Source organism: Phocoena phocoena, chromosome 21 (assembly GCF_963924675.1).
Source record: "Phocoena phocoena chromosome 21, mPhoPho1.1, whole genome shotgun sequence".
In the NCBI taxonomy this organism is placed as follows: Eukaryota; Metazoa; Chordata; class Mammalia; order Artiodactyla; family Phocoenidae; genus Phocoena; species Phocoena phocoena.
Genome location: NC_089239.1, coordinates 16,379,606 through 16,396,659, shown reverse-complemented (window position 1 = coordinate 16,396,659; position 17,054 = coordinate 16,379,606). Strand labels below are relative to the sequence as shown.

Below are 17,054 nucleotides of genomic sequence, written 5' to 3'. Positions count from 1 at the left end.
TGATAAGCCATTAGCCAGACTCATCAAGAAAAAAAAGCGAGAAGACTCAAATCAATAGAATTAGAAATGAAAAAGGAGAAGTAACAACTGACCCTGCAGAAATACAAAGGATCATGAGAGATTACTAAAAGCAACTATATGCCAATAAAATGGACGAAATGGACAAATTCTTAGAAATGCATAACCTTGCGAGACTGAACCAGGAAGAAATAGAAAATATGAGCAGACCAATCACAAGCACTGTAATTGAAACTGTGATTAAAAATTTCCAACAAACAAAAGCCTGGGACCAGATGGCTTCACAGGCGAATTCCATCAAACATTTACAGAAGAGTTAACACCTGTTCTTCTCAAACTCTTCTAAAATATAGTAGTGGGAGGAACACTTCCAAACTCATTCTAGAAGCCCACCATCACCCTGATACCAAAACCAGACAAAGATGTCACAAAGAAAGAAAACTACAGGCCAATATCACTGATGAACATAGATGCAAAACTCCTAACAAAATACTAGCAAACAGAATCCAGCAATACTTTAAAAGGATCATAAACAATGATCAAGTGGGATTTTTACCAGGAATGCAAGGATTCTTCAATATATGCAAATCAATCAATGTGATACACCATATTAAAAAATTGAAGGAGAAAAACCATATGATCATCTCAATAGATGCAGAGAAAGCTTTCGACAAAGTTCAACACCCATTTATGAAAAATAAAACCCTCCAGAAAGTAGGCATAGAGAGAACTTACTTCAGCATAATAAAGGCCATATATGACAAACCCACAGGCAGCATCGTTCTCACTAGTGAAAAACTGAAACCATTTCCACTAAGATCAGGAACAAGAAAAGTTGCCCACTCTCACCACTGTTATTCAACATAGTCTTGGAAGTTTCAGCCACAGCAATCAGAAGAAAAAGAAATAAAAGGAATCCAAATGGGGAAAGAAGAAGTAAAGCTGTCACTGTTTGCAGACGACATGATACTATACATAGAGAATCCGAAAGATGCTACCAGAAAACTACTAGAGCTAATCAATGAATTTGGTAAAGTAGCAGGATACAAAATTAATGCACAGAAATCTCTTGCATTCCTATACACTAATGATGAAAAATCTGACAGTGAAAGTATGGAAACACTCCCGTTTACCATTGCAACAAAAAGAATATAATATCTAGGAATAAACCTACCTAAGGAGACAAAAGACCTGTTTGCAGAAAATTATAAGACACTGGTGAAAGAAAAGATGATACAAACAGATGGAGAGAAAAAACATGTTCTTGGATGGAAGAATAAACGTTGTGAAAATGACTATACTATCCCAAACTATCTACAGATTCAATACAATCCCTATCAAAATACCACTGGCATTTTTCACAGAACTAGAACAAATAATTTCACAATTTGTGTGGAAACACAAAAGACCCCGAATAGCCAAAGCAATCTTGAGAAAGAAAAACGGAGCTGGAGTAATCAGGCTCCCTGACTTCAGACTATACTACAAAGCTTCAGTAATCAAGACAGTATGGTGCTGGCACAAAAACAGAAATACAGATCAATGGAACAGCATAGAAAGCCCAGAGATAAACCCATGCACATATGGTCACCTTATCTTTGATAAAGCAGCTAAGAATATACAGTGGAGAAAAGACAGCCTTTTAAATAAGTGGTGCTGGGAAAACTGGATAACTACATGTAAAACAATGAAATTAGAACACTCCCTAACACCATACACAAAAATAAACTCAAAATGGGTTAAAGACCTAAATGTAAGGCCAGAGACTATCAAACTCTTAGAGGAAAACATTGACAGAGCACTCTTTGACATAAATCACAGCAAGATCCTATTTGACCTGCCTCCTAGAGAAATGGAAGTAAAAACAAAAAGAAACAAATGGGACTTAATGTAACTTAAAAGCTTTTGCACTGCAAAGCAAACCATAAACAAGACAAAAAGACAACCCTCAGAATGGGAGAAAATATTTGCCAATGAAGCAACTGACAAAGGATTAATCTCCAAAATTTATAAGCAGCGCATGCAGCTCAATATAAACAAACAAACAAACAACCCAAGCCAAAAATGGGCAGAAAACCGAAACAGATATTTCTCCAAAGAACATATACAGATTGCAACAAACATATGATAGAATGCTCAGCATCACTAATCATTAGAGAAATGCAAATCAAAACTACAATGAGGTATCACCTCACACCAGTCAGAATGGCCATCATCAAAAAATCTACAAATAACAAATGCTGGAGAGTGTGTGGAGAAAAGGGAACCCTCTTGCACTGTTAGTGGGATTGTAAATTGATACAGCCACTATGGAGAACAGTATGGAGGTTCCTTAAATAAATAAAACTACCATACGAACTAGCAGTCCCACTACTGGGCATATACCCTGAGAAAACCATAATTCAAAAAGAATCATGTAGGGCTTCCCTGGTGGCTCAGTGGTTGAGAGTCCGCCTGCTGATGCAGGGGACGCGGGTTCGTGCCCCGGTCCAGGAGCATCCCGCATGCTGCAGAGTGGCTGGGCCCGTGAGCCATGGCCGCTGAGCCTGCGCGTCCGGAGCCTGTGCTCCACAATGGAAGAGGCCACAATGGTGAGAGGCTGGCATACCACAAAAAAAAAAAAAAATAAAAGAGTCATGTACCACAATGTTCATTGCCGCTCTATTTACAATAGCCAGGACATGGAAGCAACCTAAGTGTCCATCAACAGATGAATGGATAAAGAAGATGTGGCACATATATGCAATGGAATACTACTCAGCCATAAAAAGAAACGAAATTGAGTTATCTGTAGTGAGGTGGATGGACCTAGAGTCTGTCATACAGAGTGAAGTAAGTTCAGAAAGAGAAAAACAAATACCTATGCTAACCCATATATATGGAATCTAAAAAAAAAAAAAAAAGGTCATGAAGAACCTAGGGGCAAGACAGGAATAAAGATGCAGACCTACTAGAGAATGGACTTGAGGATATGGGGAGGGGGAAGGGTGAGCTGGGACAAAGTGAGAGAGTGGCATGGACATATATACACTACCAAATGTAAAATAGGTAGCTAGTGGGAAGCAGCCACATAGCACAGGGAGATCAGCTCAGTGGTTTGTGACCACCTAGAAGGGTGGGATAGGGAGATGCAAGAGGGAAGAGATTTGGGGACATATGTTTATGTATATCTGATTCATTTTGTTATAAAGCAGAAAGTAACACACCATTGTAAAGCAATTATACTCCAATAAAGATGTTAAAATTTTTTTAATTAAATAAATGGAATATAACTATATATCTGCCGCCACATTTTTTTTTTTTTTGCGGTACGCGGGCCTCTCACTGTTGTGGCCTCTCCCGTTGTGGAGCACAGGCTCCGGGCGCGCAGGCTCAGCGGCCATGGCTCATGTCGCTCTGCGCGGCATGTGGGATCTTCCCGGACTGGGGCACGAACCCGTGTCCCCTGCATCGGCAGGCGGACTCTCAACCACTGCGCCACCAGGGAAGCCACACATTTTATGTCATATTGAAAATATAAGAAGAAAACACTGAGCTTAAGAATCAAAACTTTCCAAAATTGAATATGCATATAGCATAGGTTATATCACATTTAACATTAGATGTCCAATTCTTTTATTTTTAGCCATCTTATAAAAACATTTTTTAAGATTAATATTGAACTGGGAATTACATTCATGATAGAATTTGTTTCTCTTTACTTGAGATAGTCTAACATTTGCCTTAAACATTTGCAAAGCAACTCCATGGAGAGCGCTCCTGAACATTTCCTTTAGGCAGGCATTTGAGAATATACATGGACAGTCAGTGTGTGAGATTTAGCCAAGAAAATCCCTCTGAAACAAAATAATATTTTAAAGCCACACATCACTTTACATGTACTCTTATTCTAGGCTCTGTGCAATATACAGGGTTGTGTCTCCAGTCTACATCTGTAGCCACTCCTCAGGTGTTCTCTGGACCTCATGTGCGGAAATGTTCTCACCTTCAAGATCTCAAAATCTGAGTTTCCATTTTCTGATGATAAACCTGTCTTAGCATTTCTCGGTTTTTTTTAACTCCTATTGAACTTGATGGTTAATTTATCATCTGTTGCTATTCTTTACCCTGTGCTATTTTTGCAGCCAGACACAACCGTTCTGGCTTTACATGTCTCTATCCAACAAGAAAAAAATAATAACCTTTTAAGGGCATCATTTTTCTGTTACTTTAGAACACCACGTACCTATGACTTTCTGCCACTCCTGTCTAGTAAATCCTCAGTTTTGAATCTCTCTCACCGTTAATTCTGCCTGTTTCTGTTGCATAATGTTGCAAAACTAATTAGAGCCAGTGAATGAACAACCCTGTAATTGATGTCTATATCAGAGACACTTCAGTTTCAAAAGTAAGAGAGGATATTATAAAACTGGTGTAAACTAGCTCTGTCTGTGAGAAACAAAAGTAGGCCTATTTTCCCATCAGAATTTGTCTTCAGGGATGCTTGAAATTTTCTTATTTTTAAAAACTTTTAGGCATTTCTAGTGTCAGCTTTAAGTTTAAGCTGACAAGAAGTTCAAGCTCAAGAAGTGAATTCCTCTGTCTCATCCCAAATTCAGTTCAACCAGAATCAATTCCTTTCTCCTTCCATGAGAAGACAGATCTCACCACCTCAAAATATTTCTCTCGGTCTTCTTAGTCCTTTTCTTTGTCTGAGTTTAAAAAAAAGTTCTTCAGTTCTTACTCAAAATTCTATTCATCGTTCTACTTCTTCTTTGGCTTTCTTTTGAGGTCAGAGCAGAGGGTTGAGGCTGGCTATCATAATCTCTTGCCTTTCCTCTTCTACTAATCCCAGCCTCCCTGGAGGTAGAAAATGCGTCTTCCCAAGCCACAGACCTAGGCGTTATCTAGGAGTCCCTCTTTGGTTTTATATACATTTTTTCCACACAGGACTTGCTCATCCATCATGATAGATTCAAGCGAGACTTAAGCAACTGTCACACCCCAGCCTGCTTTCTACAGATGCATTGGTTGATGGATAAAATTCTTTTTTCCAGTGTTGCTACTGGAAGTAGTTAGAAAGTCCAAAGTTAGAAAGTTCAAAGCTGAACTTATTTTTTCCATTAAGCCTACAAATTTTACTAGTCCAAGTGTAAAAATCACTACATATCCTTACATAGTCATAGTTGTGAAACCTTGGGTCAGTCATAAATGGCCCTCTTTTCAGTATCTCCAGATAAAATTAGTCACCAGGTCTTGAAGGTTGCTCTTCCACCACACTTCTCACACTTATTACCAAGGTGTGCATTATTATTGAGACTCTGTCAGATAGCTCCACATAGTACTTCTACCAGCTTCATCTTAAAGCGTAACTCTGATCATTTCAAGCCACTGAGCTATTCGAGAACAGTTTACATTCCTTCTCTTGGACGCTGTTGTACATACAGACCCCTTAGTTTGCATTCATGGCTTTTCTTTCTCTGGCCTCAAAACATGCTCCCAGTTGTTTTTGCTCACAATATTCCATGAGCCAGTTTGGATGGCATGCTATTTCCTAATTGTGACCAGAATGGTCATTTTGTTCCTCCCTCTAGGGACATCTGTTGAAACTCCATATTCTTAAGGCCTTTATCATAGTCAGTATCTTCCATGAGAAATGGTTTACTCTCCAACCAGATGTTAATTCTTTCTTTAATTCCCATGTTCTTACTAGTTTTACTTTTTGTCTCATAGATATTATTTGTGTACTGTTTTACCCTCCTCATAGAGTATTATTTTCTAAAGAAAAGGATGTATGATTAACCCATGGTTAAAACACTGGGACACCATTCTTACTTACACTAGTCAATCATTTATTGCTTGTACAAATGTGACTAGTAGAAATATGTGTATAACTGTCATGTAAAAATAATACTAGATCTCTCTGCAAAGTTGTTTTCAATAATCAGGTAGTAAGTATCATTTTACCTAATAAATAGTTAAAAGGATTGATGCATGGAGAGAGTACAGGATTTATTCACAGATGAGTCCCAGTCTCTGTTAGAACTTGAAAGAGATACTAGGTCCTTTATAATCCTCTTTCCCCGTTCATTTTAAACAGAGCCCACCATATGCATGCAAACTGCTGCAATCATTCATTAAGTAGATTCAACCTCTCATTTTCCTTAAATCATCACTGATTTGAGCTTACTGTTTTCTCAACTTAGGCCTAAAAAAATTATGGCCAGTTATTCATTCTCTAATTAACCTAAAAGTGAACTATATTTCATTGCTTGTAGGATGGTATGGGAAATCTGAGAGTCACCAAGAAGGGAATCCGACTTGAAGGTATATCTGAGTTTCTACTTCCATTGTATGTGAAAGAAATTCATTCCCGAAAGGTATGTGATACTGGCTTTGGCTTACTGTAAAAGATAATTTAGAGGTTATGTTTTAGCTTAAAATAGGAGGACAGATACCCCTTATCTCTTCAGTATGCATTTAGTTATTTTAAGCTAAAGACTTATTTGAAGAAATCAAAACAATGAAACAATTGAAAAACCAGTGGAGAAGTTAATTTCAAACTGACAAATTAGAGAGCCATTTCCAATTAAACTGCAGTGTTGCTTTTGTTAGTCTCTAAAATATGCCCTTCTGTTTTCAATGGATGGACCTTAAAAATCCAGTTATATTAATTCCAAAAGGGGCATTTAACATATTTTGAGTAATTTCTGCGAGAACCTTGACTTGAATAAATGATATTAATTCAATGTATGTTACATCTTTTCAGCTTTAACGGACATGCATTTTCTAAAAGTGGTGACAAAAAGTCTTAGTACAGAAATTAACTTTATTTCTGGATGTACATTATTTAAAACCAGTAAGAATATTTATTCTTTCAAATGTATGTGTGTATGTGTGTGTGCTATGTGTGTTTTATCACCTAGCAGCCTGCTAAAACTCAAAACATTATAGCTTAGACATTGTTCATTTTGGCTTAAGTGTGTTATTTCTCAGAAGGTAGTATCTTTGGTACATCAGAATCTCACTAGACTCTTCCAAATGTAATAGGTTTTCCCCTGGGATATGTGTGTATGTGTGGAAATAAATTTAGTGAAACAGAATAATTAGAAAGATTGTTATATAAAATGTGGAAAGATTACTAACCTTATTTCATAAATATGAAAGTGTATTTTCGACTAGAATGTTTTAATATTAGCAATATTTTAGCAAGTGAGTTGCATAGTAAGCCAAAATTTTATAATTTGCTTCGAGGCTATTTTTCCCTTAAATATCAAAGTGAACACAGAACAAAGGATTCTTTTTCATAAAAATTCTAATTAGGATAATTATATTAAGTTTAAATTTTATTTTGTTATGTGTGAACTTGCAGAGCTTCCTAATATACTCTATTGACTGCTACTCTGGGTACTGGAAATTTTTTATTAAGATTACTTTCTGGATTTAGGTCAGAGAATAAATAATACAATAGACACATGTATGAACACCTGACCTTACTGGTTAAACTATCAAAACTAATTAAACTTAAAATAAAAAGTTTGTTTGGTATTTTTATTTGATTTGATTGTTAGGAAAACTGAAAAAAATATAGCATGCTTACACATATTAACATCTTCCCTTTGATTGGAAGTTATCACCACTCTGTTATTTGCTGGTTCCTTCTTGTGTTTCACACCACTAAGCAGTTTCATATTTGAAGAAATGAAAACTCATACTTGGAAATAAAAACAGTACTTAACATAGGACAAAGGTGAGAGTCATCATAGGCGGGAACTTCTTTGAAAATATATCCTATGGATAAGTCTGGGGACGGCAAGAGAAAAAAAAAGATTTATCTTCAAAGCCATTTTAGACCAATTTGGAGCAGCTTCCTGGGAGTACAGTTTAGAGAAGGATTGCGAAGCCCTCTGCCAGCAGGAGGGTTATAGAATTTACCTTCCTAGTAGGAACATTTTTGAGGGCAAGCAACAGGTGTAAACAAGGATACTCCTGGGAAACAGGGATGTATGTTGACTCCAACTATCGACCAAATAAGAAAGAATTCACTGATGTTATAGCATTAAAATGTGAGGTGGTGGCAGATGGGCTTTCTAACCTTTATCCCTGGGAAAGTTCACAAGCATTTCTTTTATTTTTATTTTTATTTTTTTGCGGTACGCGGGCCTCTCACTGTTGTGGCCTCTCCCGTTGCGGAGCACAGGCTCCGGTCGCCCAGGCTCAGGGGCCATGGCTCACGGGCCCAGCCGCTCCGCGGCAGGTGGGATCTTCCCGGACCGGGGCATGAACCCGTGTCCCCTGCATCGGCAGGCGGACTCTCAACCACTGCGCCACCAGGGAAGCCTGTTCACAAACATTTCTAAAACTCACCGTATTGATGGAAATCTATATGCTCCCTTTCACATCCCCAGTCCTGTCGCTTCTCCTCTCGTTATCATTTGCCTCTCAGTAACTGCGAAGCATGATACAGCCCAGGCAGGTGGCAGCATGTTCCATCAGCAGTCAGACGGGAGGACTGGTTTGAGAACAGAAAAAGGAGACTCATTTATTCCGTGGAAATGTCTCTACCCACATACCACACAAAAAAATAAATATTTAAAATAAAGAGAAATATATCTTTTATAAGCAGTCCCCATTTTAGGATTCTCTTGTCCATGAATGCATGCAGTTGTTTTTTCTCTGCCGTGAAGTTTATTCAGTGTTTCAAAAAGCCAGCCACAATGTTTCTGAGCCTTAGTTTTCTCATTAATAAAGCGAGTTTGGTAGAAACTTATCAAAATACGTGATTCTTAGGTTAAGAAAGAACACAACAAATTCAGTAATACTAGTAGAGGTGAGGTTTTACATTATTTTTTTAATTCCACTTAGTTCAGTCTTTCCACACATTTTCATGTATTCAAATGTTTTTATGATAAAATGTCAAAATTCCTGTAGGTAAGATAAAATCTATTAAATTCAACAGGTACTTACAAAGATTCAATTAAGCTGAGAAAAATAGTAGTGTACAAACAATTTTGATTTGTGCAGATTTTTTTTCCTGCAGTTTTGATTTGTGTGTGTGTTTGTGTGTGTGTTTTCCTGTGCTAATGCCGGTGGATTGCCTTCTTTCTATTTAGCCAGTATTCCACTCTGAAATAAAGAATTTTCTTATTTAAAATTATTTTCTGGTTACATAGGTATTTATTTAATCCTATACATGGAAATGTAATACATTTCTATTGGTCAAAAATGCAGTTGCCCACAGACACACACACCTAGCCTCCTAACTTAATAAACCATGGGCTGTTTCTACCCTACAAGCTAACTGTAGGGTAGTTGGCTGTCTCCACCACCAAATTTCTATAGATATTTGAAATTCTATTATTATCCAATGCAGTTTACTCTCTTTTTAAAACATGGGCTGTTTCTACCCTACAAGCTAACTGTAGGGTAGTTGGCTGTCTCCACCACCAAATTTCTATAGATATTTGAAATTCTATTATTATCCAATGCAGTTTACTCTCTTTTTCATGCTTAAAAAAAAAAAAAAAACCTTTTTAAATGGTTGATCATATCAGCACACAGAAAAACATATTCTATGTTTAAAGTATCTTAGAATTCAATGCATCTTCAAAATTAACATTATTTTTAGAAAGTAGGTACTCACTGAACATTTGTGAAGTTAAATATATAGTTTTCTTTAGATACAAAATATTCAAAGAACTTGGAATTTGACCTTGCATATATTATAACGTTCTGAATGGGTCTTTAATGCATGTGGTCTAACTTTAGGTTAAATATTTGAAGTATCAGGAAATTAGGACTTGTAATCACCACTTTTTTAATGTAATTGAAAAGTTTCTCAAGGTTTCATGAATTCAGAGTTCTCAGGTGGTTAGATTATCTATATTTCACTGATTGTTACCAGAAAAAAATTGCATCATGAGTTCTCTAGGTCTATCTTAAGTATTATCCAACTTCATCTGATATTAGCTGAATACCTCTCTTAGTTTTTTCCATTTAAGGATCCTCAGTTAAGGTGGTACCTCACTATTGCCCCTCATCCCAGCATCCTGCATGACAGATTGATAATTGTGTCAGGGGAATGGCTACCAGATAATTCCAGTTCCTGTAACTCCACAGCAAAACAAAGAAGTCTGCATTTTTTTTAGGATTCCTGTGTTAGCAGAGCTGTGAGCAATGTTCTACCCTCTCTTCACTTCCAGTCATTTCACTTGGCTTCAGAGCTGTGATACTAACTGGGTTCTTCGTTACAATCAGTTTTTCATCTCCTGTGTTCAATTCTTCTTTATATAATTCAGACACAAAGCCATGGAGACAGGCAAGTTCAGCAGACCTCTTCCCTGGTTACACAACACGATAAATCTCCTGACCCTGTGTCCTTCAGCTACCTTGGCAAATCTCTTCTATGCAGGTTTCTTTCTCCCATGCAAACCAATCATAAATAGATATCTGCAAGCTTCTATAATCTTTTTATTATTATCATTCTTATTATTTCACATTCAGTTGTTTAATACTGATGAACTTTATTATTTACTGTAATGTCTTTATTCAAGTTAAAACACACACAACACACAAATCATCCCAAAACCTTTACACTCAAGAAAAAAACCTGTTAACATATGGTGAACATCATGACAGTTATATAATTATATATTTGCACAAATAAAAAAGATAAATATATAGGGAGACATGTACCTGCTATTTATAATTAGTATATTATACATAATTAAATAGAAGAAACATAAACTGACATAAATTGGAAAGAATTGCTGACCTTTAATATTTTTTTACCACAAAAATGTTTTTTTTTAAACTGTCTTTATGGTTAAGAATAAAAGACAATGAAAACCATTAAGAAGTTGGATGCATTAGCTCCATGTTTTCATTTCAGACGGTGTTCATTAACTCCCTGCAGTGCAATTTGGGGTGATTAGCTTCCCTCCAGTTTGTCTTCACCCCTATTCATTTTCAGGTTTTTCTGATAATTATATGATTTTAACTTTGTCAGAGTTCATAATATTTACATTCTGTTCTGCAAATTTAATTGCCTTGGCACTTCGGTCTTAATTCACAATACAGATGCCTGCCATCCTCACCACCAGTCCTTTTTTTATGGATTCTCCAGGGCTGAGTTCATTATTCAAATCATTCCTTCCTTTCTTGTATTTCATTGTTAATTAGTTTTGTGTGTTTGTTTGCTGATACTTGAAATGTTGCATGCGAAAGGTGTCTGACTGTTGTCTTTATTCTTTTCTGGAATGTTATTAACGGTTCATCCCTTCTTTTCCTGTTAGCTCATTGCTCTGTGGAATTCTAGCACTGAATATTGCCGTAAAGAGTCTCAGGAAAGTCTGGTATTTTTCTCCTGTTGATGACAAGCACGTTCTACCTGGATGTCTGATACATTTTTGCCATTTCATTTCTTTCATTTCATGAACCTTTTCTATATTATATCATTCAATATCTTTCAGTTACGTTTGTTAAGGTTTTCAGAGAAAGCAATAATTCTTATGTTGGATCTTCTTTGTCTTCCACAGCTATCATAATTTCTTTAATTATTTTAAACTTTGTATGTTTCCTCTGAATACAAGTAAGTTAATATCTATAGCAGTGGTCCCCAACTGTTTTGGCACCAGAGACCAGTTTTGTGGAAGACAGTTTTTCCACGGACCAGGGTAGCAGGGGGATGGTTTCGGGATGATTCAAGTGCATTACGTTTATTGTGCACTTTATTTCTATTATTATTACACTGTAATATATAATGAAATAATTATACAGGTCATCATAATGCTGACAGGAGGCAGAGCTCAGGCGGAAATGCAAGCGATGGAAGCTTCCTTCCTTCCTTCCTTCCTTCCTTCCTTCCTTCCTTCCTTTTTTATTTCCTTCATGACCAATAGCCCCCAATACCATAATTTGAATAGTCCATTTTTCCCATCGCTGATTTGTAGTACAACTTTCCTCATATACTACATTCTTAAATGTACATAGATTTATTTATGGCCCCTCTATCTGTTCTATTGATACATTTGGATGAAAACCAAACTGTAACTTTAAGGAACTGTTACAGTAAGTTCTTTTTTATTGCTCTTTTTCAAAACCTTTTGACTATTGTGCATTTTCTCTTCCAAATGAACTTAATAATCAGCTGTCAAGTTTCATAAAAATTCCAATTGGAAACTTAATTATGGTTGCATTTAATTTGAGAAAATTGACATCTTTATAGTCTTGAGATTTTTCTACCTAGAAATATGGCTTCTCTCCTGATTTTTTTTTTCTTTTGAGAACTTACTTTGTGTTGCTCAGGAACATTTCTTAACATTCTTTTTCATATAAGCATTACAAGTTTCTTGTCAATCACTTTATGGTTCATATTGTGTATGGGAATGGGTTTTCCATTCCTTTTTCTCTTCACCTTTGTGCTTGAGGAGAAAAACTGTTCCTTTTGGTGTTGTGAATGTAAGCTGGCCATTTTCTTGAAAGTTTTTCATTTCTATTATATTTCAAATCATTTTTGTGGCTGTTCGACAGATAATGGTTTTTAACACTAGCTAACATTTCAGCATAGAGTAAATTTCTGAAGTCCAATTCCTGGCTTCAAATCCTGGCTCTGTTACTTAGCAGTTGTGACTTGTTACCTGATTTTACCTCTCTGTGCCTTACTTTTATCATCTGCAAAAGTTCATAGTAGCCCCTAATATTTTTAGGGACTAGAGTGTTTTGATTTTTATTAGAAGACATAAACGAGGTAAAACCTTTACCACAGAGTCCAACACAAGAAACAGTATTGCTTATTATTTTTAATGAAAGCCAAACATTATACTAAATCCTTTGCATATTTTTCATCCTTTGCATATATTTAATCCTCACTATGTGATGAGTATTATGATCAAAGACAGTGTATTTTAAAAGTAGAATATAAGGATTTGATAACACATTGCAAATGGGATGCGAGAATAAGAGAGAATCACATATGTATCAAGGTTTTTTGTTCTGAGTAGTCACTATTAGCCAATTTGGGGCAAAGTAGGGAGTGGGGGAAGATTTTGAGCACAATTTTGGAGCTAATAATTTTGTCTACTAGAAGAGCAGGCATTTCAAGTTAGCAGGTGGCTATCTGAGTGTAGATTTCATGTTGAGGTATAAGCTTGAGACACAAATTAGAAACATTTTTATATCAACATTAATATATATATCTATCTATGTATCTAATTTAAATACATGAGATCAGACAAGAATGTCAGTAATGTGGACAGAATACTGAATATTCTATCTATAATCACTATAATTCATCACTCCATTATTGAAGAGTTTGGAAAGAAGTGCAAGAACCAACCACAGACTAAGAAGGAGAGATGGGTGAAGTAGTAAGAAAACCAAAAGAGTATGGTGTCCTGAAAGGAAAGAGAAGAAAGTGTTTCCAAGTTGACAGAGTGAAGAACTGTTTCTGATGGGTCAAGTAACGTGAAGTCTGAAAATCCATCCTTCTATTATTAGCTTGATTATAGTCTAGTCAATGTAATTTTTATTATTTCTCTCATTTAATATATACAGTGGATTCCATGAAAAGATATCTAAATGTCAAAGCAACAACCCTGTGAGGTGAACAGAGCAGATAATTTTATTGCCATTTTGACGATACTTTACCTCAAGACTTAGGTAATTTAAGTGATGTGTCCAAGGTCTGAGGACTCAAAAGTAAGCCAGAACTCATATCTCAAGTCACTGCTTCTTGTTCTATCCACCTCGTCTTTGTAAAAGTTTCTTCTATAGTTGTCTCTCTGTAAATTGTAGACCTGCTGTTCTAAATAATTAATGACTGTAAATATTTACAGTCTGACAGCACTAGAAATAATAGGACTTTAAGTTCCTCATTTTTTTTATTATTGAAGTATAGTTGATTTACAATGTTGTGTTAGTTTCTGATGTAGAGCAAGATGAGTCAGTTATACATATACATACATCCACTCTTATTTTAGATTCTATTCCATATAGGTCATTACAGAGTTTTGAATAGAGTTCTGTGTGCTATAAGAATAGTAGTTCTTATTAGTTATCTATTTTGTATATATAGTACTGTGTATATGTCAGTCCCAATTTATCCCTCCCCCATTTTCCCCCTTGGTAACCATAAGTTTGACTCAATTTCTGTTTTGTAAATAGCTTCATTTGTACCAGTTTTTTAGATTCCACATATAAGTGATATCGTATGATATTTATCTTTCTCTGTCTGACTTACTTCACTCAGTATGATAACCTCTGGGTCCATCCACATCACTGCAAATGGCATTATTTTGTTCCTTTTTATGGCTGAGTAATATTCCATTGTATATATGCACCACATTTTCTTTATCCATTTTTCCATCAGTGGACATTTAGGTTGTTTCCATATCCTGGCTATTGTAAATAGTGCTGCAATGAATATTGGGTTGCGTGTATCCTTTCAAATTACAGTCTTCTATGGATATGTGCCCAGGAGTGGAATTGCAGGGTCATATGGTAGCTTTATTTTTAGTTTTTTAAGGAATCTCCATACTGTTCTCCAAGTGGCTGTACCAATTTACATTCCTCCGTTTTGATGAACTTAAGCTTCTGTTATATTTAACAAACATCTACAAATAATTAATCTGAGCCTCTTTATTGAGGTTATGTGTACATGCTGGTTAAGGAACACTAGTAGTGAATACAGAAAAGATAACACAAATTTGTGCAACAAAGTGCTTTTCAGTGTTTGTAAATTCAGACATCTTTGGTAAAATCCACTCAAAGCTGAGGAAAATATCTAAATACAAGGATAAAAATAAATAATTATAAACAGTTTTTTAAGTGGTTCATAGATGCCCCTCAACCATGTGTCAACAGATGAAAACACTGAAACCACCTATGTAACTACTCACTATAGTTTAATAATCCTGAACATTAAACTTTGCAATTTACAAAGCATTTTTATACATATTACCTTAATTCATACTGCTGTACAGGAGGAGATATTGTCTTCATTTGTGTATGACAATTTAGCTGTCTCAAGTTGTGCAAAGAAAAGTCTTAATACTATGACTCAAACCTAAATTCCCCATTCTGATTCATTGCTTTAAACAATTCATAAAATTAAAAATTATTCCAGGTAAAAGGAAGAATATATCTTAGGTAACGCTATAGATAGTCTCATTTGACCATTGAAAATTTTTATTTGAAAGAAAATTTAAAACCTTTGAGCTATCAGAAGATACATTTTAAGTACTGATTAAAAATATGTCTTATTGGGCTTCCCTGGTGGAGCAGTGGTTGAGAGTCCGCCTTGCCGATGCAGGGAACACGAGTTCGTGCCCCAGTCCGGGAAGATCCCACATGCCGCGGAGCAGATAGGCCCGTGAGCCATGGCCACTAGGCCTGTGCATCTGGAGCCTGTGCTCCGCAATGGGAGAGGCCACAACAGTGAGAGGCCCGCGTATGGCAAAAAAAAAAAAAAAAAATGTGTCTTATTACTTGTCCAAAATGAAAAAAATTATCTTTCATTACCAAATTAAAAAACTTTTTTAAAACAATTCATCGTATTCTCCAAAGTAATTTTTTTACATATTCTCCAGGAAATCCATATTTCTATTTCTGTGTATGGTGTTCTGGGCTAGACCCACAGAAGAAAGAATGTGAATAATTTGAACACAGTGAATCTTGTTTAAAAATAAGACAAAAAAAATAACATGGTAGGAAATCCTCATTAAGCTAGGACATGGTTTGATGTTGCTAAATATATAAGTGTAGGTGAGCTTGGTTATAGAAATGCAGTAATCCATGGAGTTAAAAAAATGTAGGAGGTTCTAAAAGGAATTCTACTTACCATATATTTTTTCCAGAGATGATACTATTGTCCTCTCACAGGTGTTATCTCTCACACACTGCAGAAGCCTTACAAAGACATGGAGATTCCCTCCTTACCTCAAATGTAGTTGTTTTTATAAACAAACACATAAACCAATTACCTGCAGTGTCCCATCTTGTTCTCTGCCAAACACACACACACACACACACACACACGTACACACTTAGCCCTACACTTATTTCTTCCTCCAGAAAAGATGTGAGATAACGAGATAGCAAACCTAGAACAAAAGGGAAGCACATTATTTTTTATTTTGTAGTTCCTTGTCCTTAGAGGTCAGGCCTGAGAACTGAGTATGGGAACAATCTTAGTGACAATATTTTTACTTTCAGTTGGGCCTTCCATACTAAATAACTCTCCATGGGTCGTTTGTATGCTTATGCTTATGAAAGCATATGAGCTGTACTTTGAAGAATGATTGAGATTTTGATTCTGAATTAGATAATTTGTGAGCAAGAAAATAGTTTATATAAGGCATAGTTTTTTTCAGGAAAAAGGGAGTAGAACAATTTGGTTTGATTGAGGAATCCTGTGAGGTAACAGTCTCAAACCCAGGCAAGCATACCCCTGTGGGTGTTTCAAGACTATCAATGGGGAACTGATGCATGGAGATCTGTTTCCTGAGTCTCAAGTTTCAAATGCACTTGTTCCTAAATTTGATCTGCCCAAGAATGACCCTGTAGCTGCTACTTCTCTTTCTTCCAACTTCTCTACCATTACCACGTCCATTTTTTTTTTTTTTTTTTTTTTTTTGCGGTACGCGGGCCTCTCACTGTTGTGGCCTCTCCCGTTGCAGAGCACAGGCTCCGGGCGCGCAGGCTCAGCGGCCATGGCTCACAAGCCTAGCCGCTCCGCGGCATGTGGGATCTTCCCGGACTGGGGCACGAACCCATGTCCCCTGCATCGGCAGGCAGACTCTCAACCACTGCACCCCCAGGGAAGCCCCGTCCATTATTTTTCAGAAGTAACAGATGACTGTCATCAGTCCTTTGTTTTTCCATTAAAAATTATATTGCTCAGGACATAAAAAGTTGAAAATGGGGGATGAGTGGTTGGTTAAACAAAGTGGGAGTATGAGGACACATTGCACCTGAATTAAAAGTAAAAAGATAGATAGATAGATTGATAGGTAGACAGATAGATGTAAAAAAGTAGAGAGAAGAAAGTACTAGTCACT

At 36.3% G+C, this 17,054-nt stretch overlaps 1 protein-coding gene across 3 annotated transcripts in view; it reads left to right on the top strand.

Annotated features, from left to right (window-relative positions):
* SGCZ (sarcoglycan zeta) overlaps nucleotides 1-17,054 on the top strand; it is an 887,168-nt gene that overhangs the window by 730,669 nt on the left and 139,445 nt on the right. For 2 of the 3 annotated variants that reach the window (XM_065899871.1, XM_065899873.1), the window contains one exon: nucleotides 6,276-6,377. The exons of the other annotated variant lie outside the window; for it this stretch is intronic. In XM_065899871.1, the coding sequence (XP_065755943.1) occupies nucleotides 6,276-6,377 (102 nt within the window). The remainder of the gene's footprint in view (nucleotides 1-6,275; nucleotides 6,378-17,054) is intronic. 3 annotated transcript variants of the gene reach the window in all.